This window comes from Saccostrea cucullata, unplaced genomic scaffold, assembly GCF_032062105.1.
Source record: "Saccostrea cucullata isolate Sc308-1 unplaced genomic scaffold, CSIRO_AGI_Scuc_v1 ctg575, whole genome shotgun sequence".
NCBI lineage: Eukaryota > Metazoa > Mollusca > Bivalvia > Ostreida > Ostreidae > Saccostrea > Saccostrea cuccullata.
Genome location: NW_026932050.1, coordinates 308,465 through 336,415, shown reverse-complemented (window position 1 = coordinate 336,415; position 27,951 = coordinate 308,465). Strand labels below are relative to the sequence as shown.

General features: G+C 34.0%; 3 protein-coding genes across 6 annotated transcripts in view; 2 read left to right on the top strand and 1 right to left on the bottom strand.

The window, feature by feature from the left end:
• Positions 1–27,951, bottom strand: part of LOC134234356 (serine/threonine-protein phosphatase 5-like) — a 124,581-nt gene that overhangs the window by 78,141 nt on the left and 18,489 nt on the right. Inside the window, exons 2-14 of one of the 4 annotated variants that reach the window (XR_009985165.1) lie at positions 15,535–15,704; positions 14,586–14,657; positions 14,209–14,356; positions 13,653–13,774; positions 13,393–13,458; positions 13,206–13,304; positions 12,888–12,993; positions 10,791–10,851; positions 10,562–10,643; positions 9,879–9,966; positions 9,569–9,788; positions 7,299–7,380; positions 6,793–7,129 (exon numbers count right to left, since the gene is read on the bottom strand). Coding sequence is in view for 2 of the 4 variants with exons in the window: in XM_062716411.1 (XP_062572395.1) it covers positions 7,073–7,129; positions 7,299–7,380; positions 9,569–9,788; positions 9,879–9,966; positions 10,562–10,643; positions 10,791–10,851; positions 12,888–12,993; positions 13,206–13,304; positions 13,393–13,458; positions 13,653–13,774; positions 14,209–14,356; positions 14,586–14,657; positions 15,535–15,704 (1,373 nt within the window). In the remaining 2 variants the exon portion in view is untranslated. Of the gene's footprint in view, positions 1–6,690; positions 7,130–7,298; positions 7,381–9,568; positions 9,789–9,878; positions 9,967–10,561; positions 10,644–10,790; positions 10,852–12,887; positions 12,994–13,205; positions 13,305–13,392; positions 13,459–13,652; positions 13,775–14,208; positions 14,357–14,585; positions 14,658–15,534; positions 15,705–27,951 lie in introns of those variants that run through there. The other 3 variants (XM_062716411.1, XM_062716412.1, XR_009985166.1) reach the window with 3 other exon arrangements.
• Positions 732–4,137, top strand: LOC134234355 (uncharacterized). Its single transcript, XM_062716409.1, has 2 exons — positions 732–754; positions 1,813–4,137. The coding sequence occupies exon 2, from the start codon at positions 1,827–1,829 to the stop codon at positions 3,510–3,512; it is 1,686 nt and encodes a 561-aa protein (XP_062572393.1). The 5' UTR covers positions 732–754; positions 1,813–1,826; the 3' UTR covers positions 3,513–4,137.
• On the top strand, positions 18,029–22,401 carry LOC134234354 (E3 ubiquitin-protein ligase TRIM71-like). The gene is made up of 2 exons (XM_062716408.1): positions 18,029–18,066; positions 20,574–22,401. Exon 2 carries the CDS (start codon positions 20,588–20,590, stop codon positions 22,274–22,276), a length of 1,689 nt encoding a protein of 562 aa, XP_062572392.1. The 5' UTR covers positions 18,029–18,066; positions 20,574–20,587; the 3' UTR covers positions 22,277–22,401.

Sequence of the window (27,951 nt, the reverse complement as noted above, 5' to 3'; positions counted from 1 at the left end):
GTGATTCACTGGTCCTTCAGATGAAACCATAGAAACCAAGGTCCCTTGTCGCAGTAGGTATATTGGCATGAAAAAGATCCCTCCTTGCTCAATGGCATTGAGTGCCAAGCATAAAAAAAAATTTGCAGCTCTCCACCAGAAAGTGGTTGTGTCTCCATATATGCATAAAAAATTCTTGAGAGGGACGTTAAACAGCATACAATTAATTAATCATATATATGATTCAAAGTTCATTGAAGTTTTAAGAAAAGGTTTTACAAGTTGATATTTTCACAAAAAGTATTTTCCATAAAAAAAACCAAAACATACCTATGACTGCTAAGAAATCAAAATTCCTTTAATCCTTACATACCAATGCTTATTAGCATGATATGAAAATTAGAAGTGATATTTGGTGTTTGCAATGATAGAAAAATTAATGCACTAAGCATTATATTAATAAATATAAAATAATTGAAGTAAAAACAACACCTAAAGTACCATATACATGTACAAATGATGTAAGTATAAAAACTGTTATAAAATTTATTCAAGAGCCTGTATACCTTTAACTCGAGATCATCGGGATGATCCTAAAATGTATTTGATTGATTCTCCATTAGAAAATGCATAGAAGCTAGGTGGACAAATTTAAATCCCCAGTACACACAAACCAGGAAGTAAAACACCTGACAGGTAGGTAACACAAATACCACGTGATCAAAGTAACCAGGAGGAATTTGATCAACAGGACGCCATTACTGTCTGAAATCATGTAGGACATAATTATAAACTTCTCTAATATAATCTATCTATACTAATCTGACAATAATGATGCAGGCCCTGTAGCATAGTTTGAAAGCATAACATTGACACAATATTTCTTGTATTCTGAGAAAAGGGGTAAATTAGTTTGACCCCCTTCTCGCTCCAAAGGATTCTTTAAACTCTACTCAATTATGATGTATCCAAAGAAGAGTTTGAATGTATACTATATATAATGTATGCATTTTGTGGTTGTCAATTTATAACTTATTCTTAAAATTTCGTTATGTTCAAAAATTTACCATATCTCATATCCCCCACTTGTAGTTAATTTAAAGGACATCAGGGAGTTATACGACTTTCTTTGAAAATGTATTTTGATTGTTTGACATTATTCAATCGAACATTTTCACTCCTCTTCATGTACCAGTGAAGGCCTTCTAAATAAGGCCTTAATAGTGATGATAATTTTTATCATCTAACTTTTATCTTCTCACTGCCTACCATCAAGAGACCTCAATTCAAAGGTTTCCTCCACCAGACCTGTGATTTTCACTTTTTTGGCATGGTCAACGACCTAAGAATGATCAGACGTAATTTATAAAATACCAATGGCGGATTCAAGGGCGGGGGGGTTGCACCCAGGGTGCGCCCCCTTAAATTATTAAAGTTAGTGTAAATCACAGTCTTGTCTAGAAAATGTAAATATGTCTACTTGGTAGACCTTATTTTTACCCTACAAAATCCCTAAAATCCAGGAGCTTCTGGAGGCTTCGCCCACTGGACCCACTAAGGGCCTCAAGGCGGCCCCCAGACCTCCTGCCTATTTTTGGCGCCTGGATCCATGCCTGCATGAATACCTTATTTTTACCTCAGAAAAAAATCATTGAAGTTTCAATATTCGTTACTTTGTATCCATTAGAGGAAAATACAATATACCAAAATTTTTACTCTTTTTCTGTCAGTAACCTTAAGACTTTCCAAAATGACATTGAGACACATCAATATTAAAATAATACTGATCATATTTATAAAATTATATACATTGTATATACATATCTATTTCAGATTCACATTTAATTATGGACCCCCGTAGAAGTGCCCAGGACGTGATGCGATGTGACCTGTGTAAGACCGCTGTGGTACAGATGCACTGTGACACATGTCTTGTCAACCTGTGTACGGCTTGTGTAGGAAAACACATGATTTCTGATGAATCAAAAAAACATGAAATTGTCAAATTCAAGCTTCGAAAAACTACTCCAAAATACCCAGGATGCACATTTCATAGGGAACCATGTGAAATGTACTGTATTCAATGTGACATTCCTGTCTGCATCAGTTGTGTTGCATCTCATCAACACAAAGGCCACACATTTTTGAAAATTTTACAAGTTTTGGATGAAAGAAAAAACAAAATTATGAAAGACCTAACTGAATTAAATGAGAATTTTTATCCAACCTACCAGGACATTGCCTCTGATGTACAAAACAGAATGAGTCAGTTAAAAAAGGAATATGGAGATCTCTCAACAGCCATAACAAAACATGGAGAGAACTGGCACAGAGAAATTGACAAACTTGTCCAGAAACTTAAAGCTGAAGTTGATGAAATGAAAAACACACATTTACAAACTCTACAAAAACATCTCGATGAAATAAACAAGAACATTTCTGACATCAAGGATGAAATCAATTCAAATGATGTCATTGTAAATGAAAATGATACTTCAAAACTATTCAGTATAACATATGACATAAACAGATATAGAATTCTTCCAGAGAAAATAGTGCCTTCTTTACCAAAATTTACTCCAGGAAGAATTGGAGAAGAACTTGGTGAATTATTTGGAACCTTATCATCAAGTTCTTTAACTTTAGATAAACATGGCTACAGCATGAAGACAACACAGAAATCACCAGAAGCTGGATCCTCTCCTCCAGTCAAACAGCTACTTGATGAACCAGAGACTGTCACCACCATAGACACTGGGTTCAGCAGTTACCTTTACAATGTGGCTTGTCTGAGTGATGAAGAAATCTGGACAAGTGGAAATGACAGTACCATGAAACTCTACAGCATCAATCAGGGATCACTACTCAAGTCAATCACAACCAAGTCAGGGAAACAGCCATTTGACATAGCAGTGACAAAGAGCGGAGATCTAGTTTATACTGATTACAATGATAAAACTGTGAATATTGTGAAGAATGAGAATATAGAGCAGGTGATCAGATTACAGAACTGGAAACCTCTATGTGCCCGTCGTACCTCCTCTGGTGACCTCCTGGTTATCATGTACAATAATGATGACAAACAAACAAAAGTTGTCCGTTACTCTGGCTCCACAGAGAAACAAACCATTCAGTTTGATGATAAAGGTAAACCTCTCTATTCATCTGATTATTATAACAGATACATAACTGAGAACAGGAACCTGGATATCTGTGTGTCTAACTGTAAAGCTGAAGCAGTAGTGGTGGTCAATCAGGCCGGGAAACTGAGATTCAGGTACACTGGACATACTCCTGCTCCAAAGAACAAACCATTCAGTCCACGAGGAATCGCCACAGACAGTCAGAGTCACATCCTTACAGCTGATATTAACAATGACTGTGTCCACATCATAGACCAGGATGGACAGTTCCTCCGTTACATAGACTGTGGACTGAGTGATCCCTATGGACTGTGTATAGATACAAACGACAATCTGTTTGTTGCTCAATGGTTAAACAGACAAGTGAAGAAAATCAAATATCTCAATTGAATTATAACATTACATATTTACAAAACTTTTCTTTGTGGAATATATTATACATCTTCATTCATTTTGTGCAATTTATGCAAATGATAATCTTTTACGTAACAGGGAACACACAAAGAAAATCAAATATAAGAATTAAAATCCCATATCTTGACCTACACAAATATTTTTTTTTGTTTCATAATCATTTATGAATTTGCATAGGGAGTGAAAGTAGTTGATTGACCGATGCTGGAAAGTGGAGAAATTATCTCCTTTCAATGCACAAAAATCTTGCACATTTTTTGCATAACAGGATCTGTATAGCATTATGGTCAATGACTAAAATATAAAAGAATAATTTTATTGTTCTGCAGCTACTTATCTTTCTTGCCACTGTTTTTTAAAAAACATGTAATTGTTATCTTAACGATTATAATAATTAAATAACGTTTTGAAAAATCAAAATTGCCTATCTCTGACACTTTGATATAGGCATGTTTTACTGTCAGTGGTTAACTCATCAATTTAATTCGTTTCAGTAAGATGCAGTGCTAAGAAGGATTTTTTTCCTCTTCCACTTGTCAATTTAATGTTTAATTGACCAAACCTTAATATTTTTGGCCCACACACTTACAGTGATTGCACTTGGGCTATGAGCTAGCTACAATAGGGTGTGGTATATATGTTATCCAGTAATTGAGAATGATCCTTAGATGTTTACAATAAAATTTATGGGATGAAAAAATTGTAATGCTAATGATTAAAAGTCAAAAATCCAACCTTTTTGTTTCTTATTCATTAATGATTATTTTATTGCTGTGCATTTTCTTTTTTTTATTTTCTTTTTACTTAGTTTTCTTTACATCAATTGGCAAACTATGATTCACGTCATTAAGCACATTTGCTATTTAGGAATTTGTCGGTAGAAATTATAAGTATGATTGCCACTTTTTATGCCCCAGTAATTTGGGGATAGATAGTTTTTAGCCAGTCCATCTGTCTGCCTAGCTGTCTGTTTGTCCTCAAAAACTTTAATCTTATCCATAACTTTTGAGTGGGTGGGGCCATGGCTTTCACATTTTACAGGTGTATTCCTTGTGACAAGACCTTTCTTCGGGTACCACCAAATTTGACCTCAAGACCTTGGAGTTTGACTCACTTTATAAACCAAAAAATTAAACTAAATTTTAAACTTGCATGGCCATAATTTTTGGACAGTTGATGTAATACTTCACATGTGTAATCACTGTGACAAAATCTTTCAATGGGTATAAATATTTTTTTACCTTTTGGACTTAAACTAAGAATTAGACCCACTTTCAACCCCCCCCCCCAAAAAAAAAAAAAAACCAAACAAACAAACAAACAAGCAAAACAAAGGCTCTCATATTTCACATGTGTATTTCTTGTGACAAGCCCTTCCTTCAGATACCAACAATTTTGACCTTTTTAAACTCCTGATCTACCTTGGACTTAAACTTGCATTTGAGAAATTTAAATCTCCATCATAAGCTGGAATACAAGGGCATCAGTGTTTCAAAAACACATTTTTGTTTTTTTTGTTACAATTTGTTAAAATAAACACAGCACTTGACAATGAATAAACATTGAGAATTACTGCTTCCAGGTTCTATCAACAAAGATCACTCTTCAGAAGGCTAAATTACGCAGCAAATCAAAGCCAAAATGATCAGCATGAAAAATATCGTATAAGCAGAAATAATTTTAGTGAGAATTTAATGTTGGCATTATTAGCAAGGGAGTTGAGATTGCTAATATTTAATATCACTAAAAATTTATTGCATTTTATTTAGTAAACATTTAAAATTGCTAAAATTACATCTTGCTAAAAATAAAATACCATTTTTATGAACAAAACTCTTCGTAACTAATGTGTACTTAGTTAGTTTTATTTTATACCTAAATGGAAACAAGAATTTTTGAAGATTTAATACATTTTCACTATATAATCAATCTAGAGCTCGTCCTAACACCAGAACCCGTGACCCTGGGGCCATAAAATTCACAATTTTGGAAGAGGTGTTCTTGGTCATCATAAATATGTACTTTTTTTTTAGTTTATTTAACACCTAGAAGCAGAGAAGGAGATTTTCAAAGAACTTATGCATTTTCACTATATAATGAATAGAGCCCCAGCCTACCACTAGAACCCCTGACCCTGGGGCCATAAAATTCACGATTTTGAAAGAGACACTCTTGCTCATCATAACTATATTATTAGTTTATTTAATATCCAGGAGCAGAGAAGAAGATTTTCAAAGAAATAATGCATTTTCACTATCTAATCTATATAGCCCCGCCCTAGCACTAGAACCCCTAACCCTCGGGCCATGAATTTCTCAATTTTGGTAGAGGACTCGATGCTCATTACGTTCATGCCAACAGTTTGCCTGCTTGATGTCCAGGAGTAAAGACGAATATTTTTAAAGATTTCATTAATTTTAGAAGTTTTGGACCCATCCCTCGGGCCCCAGGGGGCAGGGACCATAAAATTCAAAGTTTTTACTCCCCTTCAACCATAGATGCTGTTTACCAAATTTGGTTGAAATTTGTTCAGTGGTTTCAGAGAAGAAGCTTAACGCATGACGGACGAAAACGGATAGCAATAGGTCACCTGAGTGACTCAGGTGACCTAAAAAAATGTTACTGAAAGAAGTTGGCATTGAAAAAAGTTTGTCTTAGTAACACTCCAGAAAAACATCTACATGTATGAACTGGAAATAGTACAAAGGAGAGCAGCACACTGTGTTACTGGAAATAGAATAACCAGCACTGTGACTAGGATGCTCGAAGATCTTCAATAGCCAACACTACAACAGCGCAGACATAAGCAGATGTCATCAGGGCTTTACCGCATTGTTCACTATCTGGTTGCAATACCATCACAAACCTACCTTGTACCAAGGGGAACTTTTTAAACAGAACGGGGACATGGCATCAGGTTTAAACATTTTTAGTTGTAAGATATTTCCAAGCATGTTGTGTTTTTGCCTAATTTAAAAAATCAATTTCGGTGATTTTTGAATGACATATGATAGGATTTTCATATTTGACACAATGTGCCAAATATAATGACATCTCTCCCACAGGGACACCAGAAGCGGGGGACAACAATTCTTTGATTTTACTTATTCTGCCTTGTACAGAGCAAAGTGAAATAAAACAAATCATTGATTTTTATCATTTTATTAAAACTTGCATTTCCTGACAATAAAATATCAGCTGCCACAAATATGTAGCTATGAACAGAGAGTTTTTGAACAAATTATTTCTGGTTTACCTAGAATAGTTTGTCCTGGTCATTTATATAGCTGTTAACTTTGATGGACTATATTTATCCAAGACCTCTACTTGTAATGATCGCTTAACTCTCAATTTAGCTTAATCTTTATAATTTTAAATTACTTCAGGTTCAATGCCTGCACATTGATGATGCTGTCTTTAAAAGACTGATTTATAATGTGCATAATGTGGATTATATGGTTTCTATGACATTGAGTGATAAACCCATGAGGTACTTTATAAGTTACAGGTGGTCAGTTCTTTTCCTTCTATGAAGATTAAAACAATCCAAACAGGTTGTTTGCATAGGCCATAGGTTTAACATTAGGGTGTGGCTGAAACAGAAAGAATGTATATAAATAATGGAAAAACCTTCCAAAACCAAAACACGTTCTTGTAATTATTTCAGTAACTTGATTTTTAGTCCATGCAGTTACAGAATATTTTACTGAAGCAAGAATGTTCTCATATTTATGCATGTATGACATAATTGAGTGTACTTACCACAGCATCAAATGATGTAAACTTAGGTGTAAGGTCATCTCCTCTCAAGGTCATAAAGGCCCCTTTGTTCCCCATTGTATCACTGTCAACAACAAAACACTTTTCACCGACAGAAATTGATATTTATCTATTACAGGTAAATTCAAAATGTAAAATATTGTCCTTCCATACATATACCTTATATTTGAAATTTCAGCCTCCAAAGTAGACTTTTGAAAATAATTGTTATGATATCAAAGATTATATTACATGCCCACCATATATTGTTTTGCTATTAATCTCTGTATAAAGAGCAAGAGCCATCTTATGCATAAAATAGCCCTGTACTTATATCAACTATCGCCCTCTTTCCTCTTTCATATATCAAAATAAAGTAGGCACTTGGTGTAATCATTTTCCATAATTTAAATTTCGTTTTGTAAATCCAAATATTGAAAACAGGTTTGAGATATTGCAATGTTCTTGAGATTTGCAGAAAACATGCATATTTGACTACCTTCAGCAAATAATTAAAATATGAGCACAGCCTACAATCCAAAAAATAAAACATTTTTTTTTGGTCGTCAGAAACAGAGCTTTCATTTTGTATTTGCATATTTTGGATCAGAGGTTGTGCTCTATATAGAATATGAGAAAATGCTTTAACTTTAGGTCATTTTCAAAGGAATTTACATGATATGAGGAAAATGACACATTTTATGACGTCATAATGCATTGACTAGATGGGAAATTACGTCACGATTAATAGATACGTGGTCACCAACACTCCAAGTGATAAATACTGCATTGGAACCTAAATTGAGCGGTTTTGATTTTTCATAAATAAAATTCTCAGGGCCAAATAAGGCCCAAAGTGGCTCTTGCTCTTTTTGCATTTTAAATTTCCCTATTTTAGTTGAACAAAATCTGTTTTTGCTGAATTTTGTTTTCTGTTAGGTAATTACACTTCAATGTCCTGAAACTCTCTCTCAAGAAATATACTAAAATTCAGAAACATTAAATTCCAGTGTATTTCATGATGACCTCCACAAAATCCAGTAACTAGGTGCCAAGAAGACAAATTACTAGTAATTAGATGCCCAGAAGACAACTTAACAGTAATTAGGTGCTGAGCATACTTGCCAACCTCCAGCATGTAAAAATCTGGTCATGACCAGATTTGGAAAGTAAAAAATCTGGTCATAACGCGTAACGACATTCACGACATATTTAACATGATTAAATTTCATACATATATATACAAAGTATTTGTGTATTGAGAATTCTTTTATTGAAAAAGGATATAATTTACTATAATTACAAAAAATTCATACATAATTTGATTTAAATTTACATGTTAAAAATGAAAATTGAAGGTTTCATATTTCAGTATTGACCTGAAGTAAGTGTGCATTTTTTTTTTTTGAAAGCCTTTTCAGTTTCTGCTAAATTTGAAAGTATACCAATTAATTTCAGTTTGAAGTTATTTTTCCTCTCTCTTAATTAAGTAACTACTGCAATATGTTTTAAATGTGAAGTTAGGCCTACACTGTCTTCGATCACTTTATTTTATCTAGAATGAAAGTTTTCTTTCCAAGATAACTTGATATGTACATAAATAAAATATCGTTTCTCTTTTTCTTGGTTCAATCAGAGACATGTGTTAGGTTCAATTTGTTCCTGTTGGCCCTGATAACGATCTAGTTCTATCGGAAGCCATTTTAATTGACTTCAAACATGAATTTGTCAAAACAACACCCAGTTATTTGTTTACACCTGCACTGATAATTAATCCATTGGCATTGTTTACGTAGATCTAAGCTTGGGTTGTAACTGGAAGTTAAAAGTGCAACCTAATTTACGAACCAAATCCGGAAAATCGGGAGATTTTCGGGTTGTTCTGCAAAAATCGGGTGATAAGCATGACCCGCCGGGTCATAAAAAATAATCGGGTTACGGGTCGAAAAATCGGGTGTGACCCGACGAAATCGGGTGAGTTGGCAACTATGGTGCTGAGAAGACAACTTACCAGTAATTAGATGCCCAGAAGACAACTTACAAGTAATTAGGTGCTGAGAAGACAACTTACCAGTAATTAGATGCCCAGAAGACAACTTACCAGTAATTAGGTGCTGAGAAGACAACTTACCAGTAATTAGATGCCCAGAACATAACTTACTAGTAATTAGGTGCTGGACACCTTACCGGCAATTAGGTGCTGAGAAGACAACTTACCAGTAATTAGGTGCTGGACACCTTACCGGCAATTAGGTGCTGAGAAGACAACTTACCAGTAATTAGGTGCTGAGAAGACAGTTATACATTTCCCATCGTGAGAGACCTCATATCCCTCCGGCTTAACCTCGTGACTTCGTATAACGTACACCAAATTGTTCCGTTCCAGAAACTTTCTCGTGACGTCAGGTCCAAACATGGTTCCCACCCCACGCTTACTCTCGGCCCGACCAGACATTGGTTGAGGATCGGACCACAGAAGCTCACACATTAAACCTGATAAATACAAGTTTTCTTCTGTTTAAATGAACAAGTTTATACATCATGGGATGCATGCTTACATCTCTGTTACCTATGGAAATGTACCTGATTCAGGTGGCTGTCTGTTTCTGTCGATTTTCCTGAGATCATCCAGAGTCACATTGTCATCTTTAAACAAACCACCGTGCATAACCTACATTCACAAACAACAAATATCTGTAGAAACTGTAAGAAATCTTACCCTTCATCTTGATTAATTTTCAGGATGCAATGAACATTTGTGTTGGGTATAAACTACCAAATTCCATTTTTTTTCTGATAGTGACCTTGAACTTGGGCAGCTGACCTTGAATCAGTTTTGATCTTATCATATCATCAGGTACTATGCAGTCTTTCTTAGTACATTGTATTATTTTCATTCAAGACAGACATTTTGGGAGGATTTAGATCTAAACAGGTTTGTGGTAATGGATCTTGCAGGAGAAATAATAAGTTTTAATAGAAATAAAGATTCTAAACTCAACATTTCTCCAGTTTGTAAATTCATGAGTAAGGGGTGCCCATGAAATCAAGAATTATTGAACCCCAACAAAATATAAAAATTTCATAGGAGCCCCAATGTTTGTACACAGCAAAGGAATGGCCCAAAGTACTCTTTTTAAATATTTTTAAGTGACCTTAGATTGACACAATTTCATGACCTTAGATTGACACAATTTCATGAGAAGTTATAAGTAAGTTTTGTGTTGTGCCCCTATGTTGTAACTGATTATGCAGTGTAGACTTACTAAAATTTTGTTGTTTATACAGTGTGCTAATGGTAGCCAGTTGAATATCTCTGTAAATAGATCGGCCATTTGTGACGTATATCTACAATGGTTAAGGATTATATCATCCATTGAAATATTTACTCCATCTGCAAAACAACTTACTTACATATATCTACATACAACAATTACTGGAATTTAGATAGATAACATAAATTGAGAGTTGGTGGGGGTTGTCAGAAAAGGATACTTGGACTTTACTTCTCCCTCAAAACCATACATCTGATTCATCGTTATACTCTCATGGTTACCTGAAAACATACAAAGACACATTTACACAAACTTAGAGAGAAAAATATTTGAAAGTTTGTAAAAATAATGTTTTTTGCGAAAGCGAGGGGACATTAAATCTCATTTGTCAGTCCGTCAGTCTGTCTAGCTGTCCGTCCTTCACAAAAGCTTTAACCTTGTCCATATTGTCCATAACTTTTGATTTAGTGGAGCTATGACTTTCATATTTTACATGTAAATTCCTTGTGATAAGACCGCAGGCTTTTGGATCGCTTGAAAAAGAAAATTGTGTGTAAAAAAAAATAAAGGTACTGAACTCTTACACCGGTTACCAAATTGCACTAATAAAATATTTTTTATTCACATGCTCTAAAATTCTACTTTCTATTTAAATTTATTCACAGATAAACATTCTTCATTTCAACCAAATTTCATTCCGAAATTCCATATTTTTCTCGAGATATTCTGAAATCTATCTCAAGAATGACCTACTTTCCTTTACTCGACATTAGCTTGGGCCCCTTGCCATTCACATGTAAACAGACGGTGTTTGAAGCGCAGCTAAGGGTTGCATAGTATTTGCAAGATCTTTCAACATTTTAAAGTTGATTTCTTACTCCGGATTGTAAGTTAAGTCCGTATTAATTCCTTTCGCGAAAAATGAACTTGAAAACGTTTGCATTAACAACTACACCGCCATGTTGATTATGAATGTAAAAGAAGCTATGATTAAACGATTTTTTCCCGGAATGCATTATATACCTTTCGATTTTCAAAACAATTAGACCGCTAAAATGTTGTTTGTGACTTAGTAAGACCATATGATCAAATTATAGAAAATCCATGTAAAGCTCGAATGCAAATGAGCAAATATTCATTGAGTTTAGAATAAACTCCGGGGAAAATTTGTCCCGTCGTTCCCGCTTAAAAATTAGTGTAGCCCTCCGAAGGCCCAAGCTGATGTCGAGTAAAAAAATTAAGGTCAATTTTGGAATTGATTTCAGAATATCTCGAGAAGTATAAGGAATTACGGAATGAAATTTGGTAGTAATGAAGGTTGTTTACATATGAATAGATATGGATAAAAAGTAAAATTGTAAAGCATTTGATTTAAAAGAATTTTATTGGCAAAAGTAGGTACCCTATGAAAAGAGTTCCATACCTTTATTTTTTTTCAACACCTCAATTTTTTTTTCTAAGCGATCTAAAGGCCTGTGGATAAGACCTTTCTTTGGGTAACACAAATTTGACCACTTGACCTTGACCTTGGAGTTTGACCCACTTTTACACAAATATTCTAAAATTTACGTTGGCCATAACTTTTTTATGGTAAAAAATATTAAGATTTTCATATTTGACATATATATTCTTTGTGACAAAACCTTTCATTTGATACCAAGAACTTTGACCTTTTGACCTTCACCTTGGAGATTTCCATACTTATGAAAAAAACTTTAACCTTGCCAATAACTTTTATACTTCATATGTATAATTAATCAGAGAAGACCTTTCATTGGACACCAAGAACAATGACCCTTTGACCTTGACCTTGGAGTTTGACCTACTTTTCAAATACATTGACTTGGCCACACCTTTTGAACAGTAGATAGTAGGACTTTTATTTTTCACATATGTATTCTTTGTGGCAAGACCTTTCATTTGATATCAACAACCTAGACCTTTTGACCTTGACCTTGGATATTTTTTGTTCTTATGAAAAAACTTTAACCTTGACCATAACTTTTGAATGGTAAGGGCTAGGACTTTTATACTTTACATATGTAATCCTTGCGAGAAGACTTTTCATTCTATACCAAGAACATTGACCTTGACATTCAGTGATAATTTCTAAATAAATGACATATGATAGGGTGTTCATATTAGACACAATATGCCAAAAACAAATGACATCTCACAACAAAAATACCGAAAGCTGGGGACCACAATTCTTTGAATTTGCTTGTTTTCATTGTCATGTTTTTATTCACAAAAATAGCTAAAAAGCAAGAATATCTCAACCAATAAAACTTATTGATAGCTAGAAATGTGAGCTTACCTCTGGCCATGAAAAAATGATTGGGAAATAAAAGTTTAAAACAAAACAAGACAATGACACACTCCACTGAGAAGGACCCTCGATCCACAAAGTCACCGTTAAATAACTACATACAGTCAAGGGTATCAGGCTTATAATTAAAGGCTTAAGAAAGCAATAAAGTTAAAAACAAATTGATACTTGTTTCAAAAGAGCAATAAAACATTAATATAAAAGGCTGACAAAACTGAAATTTCTAAGGATTCCATAGTTATGTATTTCAACTCTGTGAAGTAAGTGAGATGTTTTGGATTGGTAAACTGGAATAATGAAGGATACATAAGGGTTTTCTTCTGAGGGTAGACCATTGAGATCAAATATATTTAACAAGTCGTAGAATTGACCATGAATATCTCCACATACTGTAAACTTCTCCCCCTGAAAATAGAGAAAAAATCAAGTTTTTCTAATATTTTAGACTTTCTTTCATTTAAATGATAATAAATATTTAAACGATAAATCTTACCTTTGGCACTGTAATATCCACTAGACTTGGTTGTTTTACAAAGAACTTTTTTACTTCGACTAGAATCTATTCAAAATAAAATTAGTCAACATCTATAATGTAGAAAAGACCATAACTCACTGACAATATTAAAAGTCATAATAAACCTTTCAGAAATAAAAACACATTCTCCTAAGACATCAAGATTTATTATTTCTCTAAGAATCATTGAAAAATGTCAAAAATGTAAGATAATGTTTCAGTTTCATATAAATTCCAACCTGATAAGCATATTTTCTGTGGAGTTTCTTTTGTTCCTTGAAGGTTTGCATGAGATCCTTGACAAACTGTAGCGTCACCTTGCCGTCCTCGAATCGAGGCCCCTGGTAATCATCCTCTATACCTGTAAAGGTATAGGTCAGTTATTACAAAATATGGTGCACTGGATTCAAACATGTTTGGAAAAATCACTTTTATTTTTGGGGGATTCATTTTCGTTTCTTTTTGAACAGAATTTTCCAGAAACCTCATATTCTTGAATTATTCTTCTCAGAAAATAGAGATTTATAGACTATGTCTTTCATAGAGAGATGTATACAAACAAAAATAGATATTTCATGCATAGAAATATGCTCTCACTTGGCCAGATCAAATTGTACACATCTGTGTGCAGAAAATAGTTTGTATAGTACATACAAATACCAGACAATAGTATACAATGTATATACATGGTATACATACAAATACGTACCATAGAGGTCAGACCAATGCTGTCTGATATCAGACAATAGTATACAATGTACACTGTACATCTATGGTGTACATAAAAATACGTACTCATGGAGCCCAGATCGATGCTGTCGGCCACTGATTTGTGATTTTCCTCCACGGCTATCGCTTTCTGAAAAGCCTGCATCTGGACAATTTTCTTACACTCGCTGTACTTAGCTTTCGCATCTTTGTCATTCGGCCGCACTTTTATCACCTAAATGTAGAAACATTTCAATTAAATACAAGAAATTGTATAACTTGGATTGAGAAATCAATATAATTTATAATAAATTTTACAGTATATAATTTGCCTCTCCTTGGGTTTGAACATAAGATCTCTTTCACACAAAGCAAGTGCTCTACTAGTGAATTTTGGGAAATTAACCCTAACAAGTTTCATAGAGATTTGAGTAGTTTGATTAGGCCATAGATACAATTCTTACTGATTCAAAATCTTTGAGAGCAACTTTGAACTTCCCCAGAGCCATATTGGCAGACGCCCGTCTATAGTAAGCCTGTGAAAAGATGAAATCAAGCATGATTCAGCATGTATTTTGAGTAAACTTCAGACACTCTCAATTGAGACAAAGATCTTAAAAGACAGTGGTACAATACCTTGACATAATTTCTGTCTGATACAATACCTTGACATAATTTCTGTCTGATACAATACCTTGACATAATTTCTGTTAGCTGCAGATCTGTAGCTATCCGAAAAAATATACATTGATAGACCGGATAGCTACAGTGCCACCCATTGAAAAAATTGTATATTTATTGCGCACAAAAAAGTGCGCTCGGTTTTCGATTTATTTCTCCATGTTCCTAAAACTGTAATCTCAAAATATTACAAACCGTGTGTTCCTAACATATTCTTTGACTCTTTCCACAACAAAACATTCGTCATTACTGCTTTTAATAGTCCTCCTGACCCTGATATTGTAATCATCGAACATTTTGATAATTTATACTGCCATTTTGGTTTCAAAGATAATTCGGTCCAATATGCTTCGTTCAGATGTCAACTACGAATGTACTTGATAGAGGAGAGAGAAACCTTTTTAAATCTTCCCTCTTTTGCAATTGAGGTAAGAATTTGGAAGAAATAATCTAGAACCGAGCGCACTTTTTTGTGCGCAATAAATATACAGTTTTTTCAATGAGTGGCACTGTAGCTATCCGGTCTATCAATATATATTTTTCGGATAGCTACAGATCTGCAGCTAAATTTCTGTCTGATACAATACCTTGACATAATTTCTGTCTGATTCAATACCTTGACATAATTTCTGTCTGATTCAATACCTTGACATAATTTCTGTCTGATTCAATACCTTGACATAATTTCTGTCTGATTCAATACCTTGACATAATTTCTGTCTGATACAATACCTTGACATAATTTCTGTCGATCTGTAAAGCTTTGGAGGCATCGCTCAGCGCGTAACCAAAACTCTCCGTCCGGAGATGAGCAAAGCTGCGGTTGCCGTAATAAGCCGCCACGTACGGGTTGAGCTCTATTGCCTGTGTGTAATAAGTTATAGCCTGGGAGTAATCCCCATCTACAAAATAATCATAGATACTTTATTTTAAAATACTGATATATAATAAATTGCTAATTATGAATATATATTTTTTTTACATTTTAAAAAAATGTGGCCTTGTCATGCTTATGTGCACTAAGACTTATAATTTGGTGGTTAAGCTGGATATCCAGCAAAGACAAAGTAGGTTTGCTCCTTTCAGTAAGGCTATCTCAATTTAATTCTCTGGTTCTCAGGCCATTTTTTTACCAAACAGATGTGGGAGGGCGGCATTTTATTTATCATTTTATTGGCAATAAAGTAGATGAGGGAGGTACTTTTTTAATTTTCAAATTTTCTTTAATATAAAGATATTATTTAATCACATATATACTTTTCATGTCTGATTAAAAGTTCTGCTTTATCCATTGCTTATCAGAAAGTGAATATTGTAGGCAATATCCTCAAATGTATTTTCAAATGAAGTAGCCTAAATCCCTTTGAAAATGGCTATTAGAAATGATATTTGAATACTAAACTACAAAAAAAATGAAGAGGGAATTTTTTTTATCGGATTGGTTTCCGCAATACCAACTTCTTATTTTATCAAGAATACAATAAAATTTGCAATGCAGCTACCTCAAAATGGATGAGCGTGGACCTGAGAACCAGAATTTCAATTTTATGTAGCCTAATACATGTATAAATGCTGACTTTTAACACTTCTGTTGAAATACCTGCAATATCAACTTATCTGTCAGTAGCTGCCTCAGTTTAAAAAAAAATGATCCAAAAAACTTGGGAGATGAAAAAACTATATGCAGGTGACAGCATAATTAATAATTCAAAATAAATAATTTTTTTCATACACTTAAATATTCAAAATAGCTCTAGATATCTGTTATCTGTGCCTCGCCAGAAAATAAAAATTCTGTTGTAGTAAAATCCTCTCCATCAAAAATAAAGATTAAATGATCAAGTCACTAAAATTTAAGGATTATATCCTTTCCTCAGACAGGAAGGGTAAGTCTTTAATTTAACATTTGAATTCCAAAGGTCTTAATTTGAAGCTTGAAATCTTCTATTGCAACAATTTTCATATTATGTTGAGGTCCCCTGTCGCAGTACAAGGTATGTGTTGGTATGAAAAAGATCCCTCACTGCTCAATGGCCCTGGGTGCAGAGTATCCAACAAAATTTGTAGCCCTTCACTGGCAGGTGGTGGCATCTCCATATGAGTGAAAAATTCTTGAGAGGAACGTTAAATAACATACAATTAATCAATCGTCAACGTGATTGATCGATGTTCTTTGAACTGTTTGAAGATTTTAGAAAATGTCTTCTAAGTTGATATTTTTATTCAACAAAAAGTATTATCCAAAAAATAAAAAAAAAACACCAAAAATATATGTCTGCAGCTGCTATGAAATCAAAATTCCTTTAATCTGGCCTTACATTAACCAATGTTTATTAGCATGATATGAAATTAGATGCCATCTTTGGTGTTTGCAGTGATAGGAAACATCAATGCACTATACAAGCATTATATTGATATAAAATGATTGAAGTAAGAACAAGAATCTAAAGTACCATATACATGTACAAATAATGCAACATAAAAATTGTTTAAAAATTTATTCAAGAGCCTGTATACCTATAACTCTCATCGGAAAATGTATTTATATTGCCAAAGAACTTTATTTGGTAATAACCAATATTTGCCCCCCAAATCAAACTTTGATGGAGATATTTAATTAAGTTCTAAAACAGTGGAGTATATGCTGACTTCAAAGCACTGAATATTTTTGTAAGTAATGACACCATATGTACGTAATGACGTCACAAACATGACATAAATTTAAGTTTTTTATGAATTTTACAGAAAAACGTACAGATTTCGACGTTATTTTGAGTAAAAGTCACTTAGAGCATGTATGTTCAGGAACAATATTTTTATATAATGTGTAGAATGATAATATCAATGAAATATGTCAATATTGTTCCTGAACAAACTTGCGCTCTATAAATTTTAAAGCTAAAATTGTTGAAATTTTGTCCATTTTGTCCTCTTTCTGAAAAAAGATAGAATATCGAACTAAAAACAAAAATTGTGAATACACTGCTTTGACACTATAATATTTTCAGTTAATTTATATTAATTCTCATACAATTTATTGAATTCAGCACATTTCAGGAAGTTTTCAAAATTTTACTTTTATGGGGGCAAATATATGCAATATTTTTCCATTAGAAAATGCATTATAGATAGACAAATTTAATTCCCCAGTACATACAAACCAGGAAGTAAAAATACCTGACAGGTAGATAACACAAATATCACGTGATCAAAATAACTAGGGAGGAATTTGATCAACAGGACGCCATTACTGTCTGAAACCAGGTAGGTCTTCCTATCTATATTAATCTGACAATAATGATGCAGGTCCTTTAGCATAGTTTGAAAATTCTAAATTAATATTATTTGAAAGCAAAACATTATACAAAGGACAAGATAGGGTAACAGCCGAATTTTTGATATAAAAATCAGAACACTGATAAAACTGTGATAGTTTGTAGTTAAGAAGTTAAAATGATGCTTACTTTAAGACAAGCACTAATTTTGATTCAAAGGCTACATGGAAGCCACAAGAGGGTTCAGAAATAGGACATTTTCCTGAATTTCCTCAATTCTGGTGGATTTTCATCATATTTTGGGTACATTTCTCTTCGGAAAACATAGAGCACACGCTTGCCTATCTGAGATTTTTACACATATACTGCATCTGATATCAGTGTATAAAATATATAAATTTGGTAGATAGGCAAGCGTGTGCTCTATGTTTTCCGAAAGAAAATGTGCTGTAAAATTAGTAAAAATTTGCATAAAAATGAGAAATTTCGAAAATTGACCTATTTCCTGACCTCACTGTGACCTCTGTTTATTCTTAATCTTAAAACCAGTACTCATTTTGTGGCAGGGGTGAAAACAGGTTTTCATGGATAAACTGCTGGATCGTTCTGAAAGACACCCAAAATTAGGGGCCAAATACTGGTCTTACCCTATCTTGTCCTTTTCTTGTAATCTGAGATAAGGGGTAAATTAGTTTGACCCCCTCCTCCCTCCAAGGAATTCTTCAAGCTGCAATCAATTATGATGGATCCAAAGAAGAGCTTGTATTATTTACAATGTATGCATTTTGTGGTTGTCTGTGTGAATTTATAACTTTTTTTTTTAATTTTGTGATGCTAAAAGTTTTCAATCTCATATGGCCCCATTGTAAAAACTACTTAATAATTTAAAGGACATCAATGACTCAATGTAGTATAAGGGGAGTTATATAGGACTGTCTTTTGAAATGTATTTTGATTGTTGTTTGATATTTCCAAATCAAACATTTTTTCACTCCTCTTCATGTACCAGAGAATGCCTTCAAAGAATGACTCTTCATAACATTGCGATCTGGCCCCTTTTTAAACACGGATTTTTGCCTTTTCAAATCAGAACATTGACATATTTCAGCTAAAATGTACAAGTATGGTATGAATACAAACACTTCAAAATCTTTTTTGATAGAGAGACTCTCAATATATACATAAAATCAATGAAATAAAGTTGCATACATCAGTGCAAAATCTCAACTTCGCCATTGCGGCTATGTAGGTCATTGTATTACATGTATTGGAATAAGGAGGCAGAGCATCAATCAAGCATGCGAATAGTGTGAATATATTATCGAGTGTTCGACGTGTACTAAATATAGTTTTTAAGTGATATCTTATTGAATAACTAAACAATCTTATAAAGCCCTCACCTTTTCTTCGGGCTTGGGGCCGACAATAATATTATGTAATAATATTGGCAGGTTTAGGTTTTGTTTTTACTGCTTAGCTTTAAAACGAGTATATCAATAAAATAATTATTTTTGAAATTCGTTGAAATAAAATGTAAACACAATGATAAGGTCTGTAAATATAATGTCTTACAAAAGATGGTATTTTTAGGACTAGGAAAGTATTTTTAAGATTTTACAGTAACCTAGCTTATTTCTCAAGGGATAATTATTTTAATTCTAAAGCGATAATAATTTCATTAAAGTTTTTTACACGTAGAATTGATTATCAATAGCATATAATTTTGCAAAAAAACTGAGTGTTCCAACAAATATATGTATGCGGAATATTGATAGATGCGTTCATTGGACAAGTGAGAGGGGCATACATGTGCTTTTTTGTGCAATATAACATTATGTTTAAGAAATACTTGTCCGAAGTTAGGACAACTTGTCCACTTTCTTAGAAACAGTTTTCAGTGACTTTTTACGGGATCTGCAAATAGCACATTTGTTTGACTTTGTGCCGATGTAAAATGTTTTAACGTCAACATTGCCCCCATAAGTCTGAAGCTTCCCCCATTCATATCGAGGGTGCATTTTGTGCAGTGTGGTCATCCCCTGTGACCTTAAATTCCTCCCGTAATACGCGCTAACTCAGTCCTCCGTACTTCGTTTATCTTTCCCTTGAGGGTTCTCCGATTAGATTTATTTGTGCACTTTTTACAAACAACACAGTTTATACTTTTAGGCAGGGTGAATACTAGTAAGTGTTTTCCAATTATAACAGTGTACAATGACGGTTTTTACAGAAAAAAGGACTACAACTTTTAATATCTTCCAGTAGTTTAAGTGAGAGTTTACTTGAAACAGACGCATGTGTATAATATATAAACACAGTAAAAATCAGAATCAACAATACCTAAAGAGAATCTTTAATTATGTTTAATAAATATGTGCAGTGATTAGAACTAACAGATGTAGGCTATAGCCCCCCCCCCCCCCCCCAAAAAAAATGACCCTGATACAGGTAAATAAATAATGATTATTCTATTATACTCATGTTTATCTATTTCAGATCCACATTTAATCATGGACCCCCATACCAGTGCCCAGGACGTGATGAGATGCGACCTGTGTGAGACTGCTGTGGTACAGATGCACTGTGATACATGTCTTGTCAACCTATGTAAGGCCTGTGTGGGAGAACACATGATCTCTGATGAATCCAAGAAACATGATATTGTGAAATTCAAGCTTCGAAAAACCACTCCCAAATACCCAGGATGCACATTTCATGCTAAAGAACGGTGTGAAATGTACTGTAATCACTGTGACATTCCTGTCTGCATAAATTGCATTGCATCTGATCAACACAAAGGTCACACATTTTTGAAAATTTTACAAGTTTTGGATGAAAGAAAAAACAAAATTATGAAAGACCTAACTGAATTAAATGAGACTATATATCCAACCTACCAGGACATTGCCTCTGATGTACAAAACAGAATGAGTAAGTTACAAAAGAAATATGGAGATCTCTCAACAGCCATAACAAAGCATGGAGAGGACTGGCACAGAGAAATTGACAAACTTGTCCAGAAACTTAAAGCTGAAGTTGATGAGATGAAAAACACACATTTACAAACTCTACAGAAAGATCTGGATGAAATTAACAAGACAATGTCTGACATCAAGGATGAAATTGATTCAAATGATGTCATAGTAAATGAAAATGATATTTCAAAACTATTCAGTGTAACATATGACTTAAGCAGATACAGAAATCTTCCAGAGAAAATAGTACCTTCTTTACCAAAGTTTACTCCAGGTAGAATTGGAGAAGAACTTGGTAAATTATTTGGAACTTTATCATCAAGTTCTTTAACTTCAGATAAACATGGCTACAGCATGAAGACAATACAGAAATCACCAGAAGCTGGATCCTCTCCTCCAGTCAAACAACTGCTTGATCAACCAGAGACTGTCACCACCATAGACACTGGGTATGATGAATACCTTCTAAATGTGGCCTGTCTGAGTGATAAAAAAATCTGGACATGTGGAAATGGCAACACCATGAAACTCTTCAGCATCAATCAGGGATCACGACTCAAGTCAATCAGAACCAAGTCAGGGTACGCACCATATGACATAGCAGTGACAAAAAGTGGAGATCTAGTTTATACTGATTACATTGATAGCACTGTGAACATTGTGAAGAATGAGAAGATAGAGGAGGTGATCAGACTACAGAACTGGAAACCTATGGGTGTCTGTAGTACCTCCTCTGGTGACCTCCTGGTTATCATGGTCAGTGATGATGACAAACAAACAAAAGTTGTCCGTTACTCTGGCTCCACAGAGAAACAAACCATTCAGTTTGATGATAAAGGTAAACCTCTCTATTCATCTGGTCATTATAACAGATACATAACAGAGAACAGGAACCTGGATATCTGTGTGTCTGATGAGGAAGCTAGAGCAGTAGTAGTGGTCAATCAGGCCGGGAAACTGAGATTCAGGTACACTGGACATACTCCTGCTCCAAAGAACCAACCATTCAGTCCACGAGGAATCACCACAGACAGTCAGAGTCACATCCTTACAGCTGATTATAACAATGACTGTGTCCACATCATAGACCAGGATGGACAGTTCCTCCGTTACATACACTGTGGACTGAGTAAACCCATGGGACTGTGTATAGATACAAATGACAATCTGTTTGTTTCTCAATGGTTAAACAGACAAGTGAAGAAAATCAAATATCTCCAGTGAATTATAATATTACATATTTACAAAACTTTTCTTTGTGGAATATTATACATCTTCATTCATTTTGTGCAATTTATGCAAATGATAATCTTTTATGTAACAGGGAACATACAAAGAAAATCAAATATAAACATAGGTAATCAAAGATTACGAAGCTCACCTCGACGAATGTTATCAGTTTAAGTTATGCAAATCTCACATCATATTTTCTTAATATTTAGTATTCATCCCAACAACAATATTCTTGCAAGTTGTGTTTAACCCCTTACATGGCATATACACATTTCTAAGCCTGTAGCGTGAAAAATATGTATATGTATAGTGTAAACAAATATTCATAACTGTTAATACTGCATATATCAAGGTCTTCAAGTTCATTCTGATTGATCTGTTCCCAAAACTTTAACCAAGTCTCTTGTATGGAAAATATAGGTCAGATCCAGCATCCGAAGCTAGTCTGGTAATGTCCATCCCTAGATGCATCATCCATGCAAGTTTGGTCCAAATAGGGCTTATAGTTACTTGGGAATGAAAATGTAGGTCAGATCCAGCATCCGAAGCGAGTCTGGTAGTGTCCATCCCTAGATACATCATCCATGCAAGTTTAGTTTAGCTAGGGCTTATAGATACTTGGGAGTGTAAATATAGGTCAGATCCAGCATCCAAAGCTAGTCTGGTAATGTCCATCCCTAGATGCATCATCCATGCAAGTTTGGTCCAAATAGGGCTTATAGTTACTTGGGAATGAAAATGTAGGTCAGATCCAGCATCCGAAGCAAGTCTGGTAGTGTCCATCCCTAGATACATCATCCATGCAAGTTTAGTTTAGCTAGGGCTTATAGATACTTGGGAATGTAAATATAGGTCAGATCCAGCATCCAAAGCTAGTCTGGTAATGTCCATCCCTATATGCATCATCCATTCAAGTTTGGTCCAAATAGGGCTTATAGTTACTTGGGAATGAAAATGTAGGTCAGATCCAGCATCCGAAGCAAGTCTGGTAGTGTACATCCCTAGATGCATCATCCATGCAAGTTTGGTCCAAATAGGGCTTACAGTTCCTGTGGAATGGACCTGCTCCAAAAACTTAAACCTGGTCACTCATCTGGAAAATGTAGGTCAGATCCAGCATCCGAAAGCAATTTTGGTAGTGTACATCCCTAGATGCATCATCCATGCAAGTTTGGTTCGAGTAGGGCTTAAAGTTCCTTGGGAATGGACCTGCTCCAAAAACTTTAACCTGGTCACTCATCTGGAAAATGTAGGTCAGATCCAGCATCCGAAGCAAGTCTGGTAGTGTACATCCCTAGATGCATCATCCATGCAAGTTTGGTCTGGGTAGGGCTTATAATTCCTTGGGAATGGACCTGCTCCAAAAACTTTAACCTGCTCCAAAAACTTTAACCTGGTCACTCATCTTGAAAATGTAGGCCAGATCCAGCATCCGAAGCAAGTCTTGTAGTGTACATTCCTAGATGCATCATCCATGCAAGTTTGGTTCAGGTAGGGCTTATAGTTACTTTGGAATGGACTTGCTCATAAAACTTTAACCTGGGACGCCGACGCCGACGCCAACGCCGGGGGTATAGCATAAGCTCATCTCGACTTCGTCGAGGTGAGCTAAAAATTAAATACACAAATAATGATCTTTTGTTTCATAATCATGTATGAATTTGCAAAAGGAAGTGAAAGTGCGATGCTGCTCCGGGTCATTATCAAATGATTATATATATGCGTGTTTATCATTTCACCGAAACTTTTCTTATTGTCATAGGAATTATTAATTTTGCATAAGTGTTATATTAAATTTTGTTCTTTATAAAATGTTGATGAATTATCATTTAATTATCTATGTCCTTTATGGAGTATTAATTTAATTGTCTCAATAATTTCTAAACAGCCCTCATAGTTGATTGACCAATGTACCTTGTCTGCCTTTGCATGCTTTACAACAAGGATAGTGTCAACCAATTAGCCTCGCTTCACTGACCACGCACACCTGTGGCGGTATATCGAGATAATTGACACTTAAAAATGGACGTTTGTTGTCAAAATAGGGTGGCGGATGGCGGTATGCAAATTTGGCGTTATAAGAGAATTTTACATAGCAGGAAAAATGTTCTTGGGAAATCATGGCGGTATTGCGAAAATGGCGATGAATCGAATGGCGATAATTCGAGAATTGACTGTAGCTTGGCAGACAAGTATACTACACTAAGATACACAATTCTGTATATCAGTTTTTGACTTCGATGAACATTATTGCCTTGGTTACTAAAAATAGAAATTTCTGTTAAATACTCTCCCCAGCACAGTTAAGGTTACAGTAAGGAGACGGGGCCTAATTTGTACGGAAAATGTTGACTATGATGTCACACATAATATAAGGCCTTCAAAATACCACAAAATGAAATTATTTGCTATTTCAAACAGCTGGATAGCTGTATACTACATACAAACTTACTATTACATGCAGTTTTGTCATTTGTTAAATCCCACACAACAGTATACAAACGATGCATCAATCGCAATGCACTTATCAAAGTGACGTCATCTCGCAAAAATGACGTAGTTTGTACACAGTTAGAGGCTGATCAAGTCACATTTTGTACACTGAAAAATGTCTTTTGTTCTCAAAAAAAAAAATATTTGCAGTAAAATAAAAAGCTGTTAACTTGGATGCGATGTCTATTTTACTATTTTATTTATTAACAGTACATGCATTCTCAAGACAAGCGATACTATCTTGTGTTTTTTTTTTATGCAGATTCATTGAAAAAGTAATGGAAGGGCCCTAATAAATTGATTTATTGCAAGGGCGATTTATTGCAAGGGCATACTCTCAATGTATCTTGTCAAAATTTTACACATAAGCTTAAGCAGCATTAAGATATTTGAAAAGTGCTGCGAACCTCTTGAAATCTTGCAAATAAATTAATAATAGCTATATTTAATGTAGTTGACCAGCAAAATATTCAAACTGCCGTCCAACAAATTATATTTTACCAATTAAAAAAGGGAATCTATACAGGTTCGAAGCACTTTTCACAAACTAAATATACATGATATAGTGTTGAAAAGGATTATAAAATAAACTAAGATTTTTAACTTGGTTATGCCCTTGTAATATTGAAATTTATAGATGACCTCTAAAACTGCAAGTATAATTGCCAAAGTCATGTGACATCGAAATCACATCACAAGTCTAAATAAAAAATCTAAATGTCCCCAACATGTAGATTTTAAGCACATTAAATTTTTTTTATATCAGTGAATTCCTAAAAAAGATTCGCCCATCCTAATAAAGTATGTATTTTTTATCTTAAAAAATCGCCAATATTTCCACTTGTAACCTTAACTGTGCTGCGTCAAAATGCTACTCCAAAATACAGCTTGAGTCTGATTATAATATAATGTTCTTTTTCAACATCAGTACAATCATTAAGTCCGCAACTGCAGTATCATTACAGTTTGTTTTTGTACAAAAATTATCCATTTGTAACTATTTACATCAATACAGTAAAACTCAGTTATAAAGAAGTCACTGGGCCTTTGGAGTTACTTCACTATATCAGTGTTTGAAATAACTGTGGGCTCGACTGCCCGAGACGCACAAATTTCGTCAGGGCTGACAGATTGGCACTTATTGACGCCCGGCTGGATGTGTCAATTTTTTTTCAAAAACTTATAATTCAGATACCGTATAGCTGGTTATTTTGGCAAGAATATAATTTTAGCCTATTTTGGCGATTTATAAAAATTCACCAAAATAAAAACCGCTAAATTTGTAGCCTACACACCTTGTGTTTGTAAATTTCCCATTTTTGAATGGTCATGGCAAATCACCGGTAGAGCTATCACCATTAAATAAGTCAACAAATAGTTATAAATAAAGATATAATTATCCATACTGACATTATTTTGATTAAACAAAAATATTTAGTTCTATAATCTATAATCGACAATCGACCCTCAAGTTATAAAGGTGTCATGCTTGCTAAACAAGCAAACTTAGCTACGGAAAAAATAAGTTCGTGTCCTACTTTCGTTTTCAATTTAATACAAATATTTTACTTCTTTAAAAATGTTCTTTACATTATTTATGCATTTCAAATAAGAACTACATCTGAATTTTCATATTTGGCGTGTGATTTAACAATAGTACCGGTATCTGCGTATTTCCGATGATTTCCCGACACTTTGGCAAGTTTGGGAGGGTGTGCAATCGTAACAAGAGCGCTTTTTTAACCTGCGACTTAATGGTAATAAATTTGAATTCACCAAAATATTATCCACCAAAATTAATGATATATCTTAACAACCTAAAATCGCCAAATTTGTGTCCCGTCAAAAAAAACGGCTATACGGTATTTAATATAACTCTCTCAAATCAACATATGTCCCTGGTTGCAGAGAGAAAACAAGCAAATGGGCAGAATTCACCAGCATACTGGTTAGGGATAGAATATATGTATTAGCTTGCACCATTCACATTACATGTATATTGCTAAAACGAACTTATAAAAGACAATTGTTTTTTTTTTTTTTTTTTTTTTTGAGCTAATTCATTTTTGGCATGGCTGACAACTTTCAGTCAGCCCTGCATGCCTAGCTATAAATTCACAGTGAGTTTCAAAAACTGGCTATATCCGTAATTTGTTATATCCAAATAAGAAATTTGTTAAATATTAAATAAAAAATATTTTAATTTATTTATAATTTATTGATTTAACTCTTTTCCCCCTGTTGCCACCATTTGACGCATTTGCGATTTCCCTAGAGTGTTTATCTGGCTGCCCCCTGAAGCCATTTTGAATGACTTGAAATGACTGACCATTATATTTAGAACATGCTAATTAAGTACCTAAACATCATCAAAGTGGCACATATTATATATCAATGTTTGGGGAATGGATTGAACTTTAATACTGTCATATAATTTTCTAAGAATAATTAATCTACAATTAACAATATATAGGTGAAACCAGGTAAAATGAATTTTTCACAACTACCTGTAATCTTCATATTATCCTTTCTATGAAAGAAATTTTCTATAAAATATACCAGTAAACTTAAAATATAAGAACCAAACCAATTAAAAGGCTCATTATTTTTTGTTTAATTAATATTAATTAAGATAGATTAATAATGATGGGTAATTATCTTAGACTTGAGCCAACTAAACTTCACAATCATGTTCAAGCAGGCATGTTTATAAATATTTTATATATTTAGTTGACCACTTCTTGCAAAAGTCTTGGGGAAAATAAATTAATACATGTTTTTATCTAAACCAATGCCCAGATGAAAAAAATGCTGAAAGTAGATTATTTAGTACTCATAAAACACATGGGAAATCTGTGGCCGCCATTGTTGTTCTTGTTAACGATTCTATGATGTTCTTCCTCTAATTTTCATTGTAAAATTTTATTTCTATTAAATTCAACTTTAGAACTGATGTAAAAACATTGTGAATGCTAATGCAATCCAAGGTATGTTACATAAAATGCAATATTAAGGCTGAATTTTGCTTGTGACAAGGCCCAATTTCTTCTTGTAAACAGACTGGGTGCCATTGTTTTCACACAGGTAAATCTCAAGTGAATTCACACCAAGCTGTGACTTCACTGATTATAGTAACATTACCTAATGTGTAATACACAGGATTGGCTATCATT

Bases quoted from the DNA above. Each gene is read 5' to 3' on its own strand.
- LOC134234355 (XM_062716409.1), top strand. From the start codon at position 1,827: ATGGACCCCCGTAGAAGTGCCCAGGACGTGATGCGATGTGACCTGTGT.
- LOC134234354 (XM_062716408.1), top strand. From the start codon at position 20,588: ATGGACCCCCATACCAGTGCCCAGGACGTGATGAGATGCGACCTGTGT.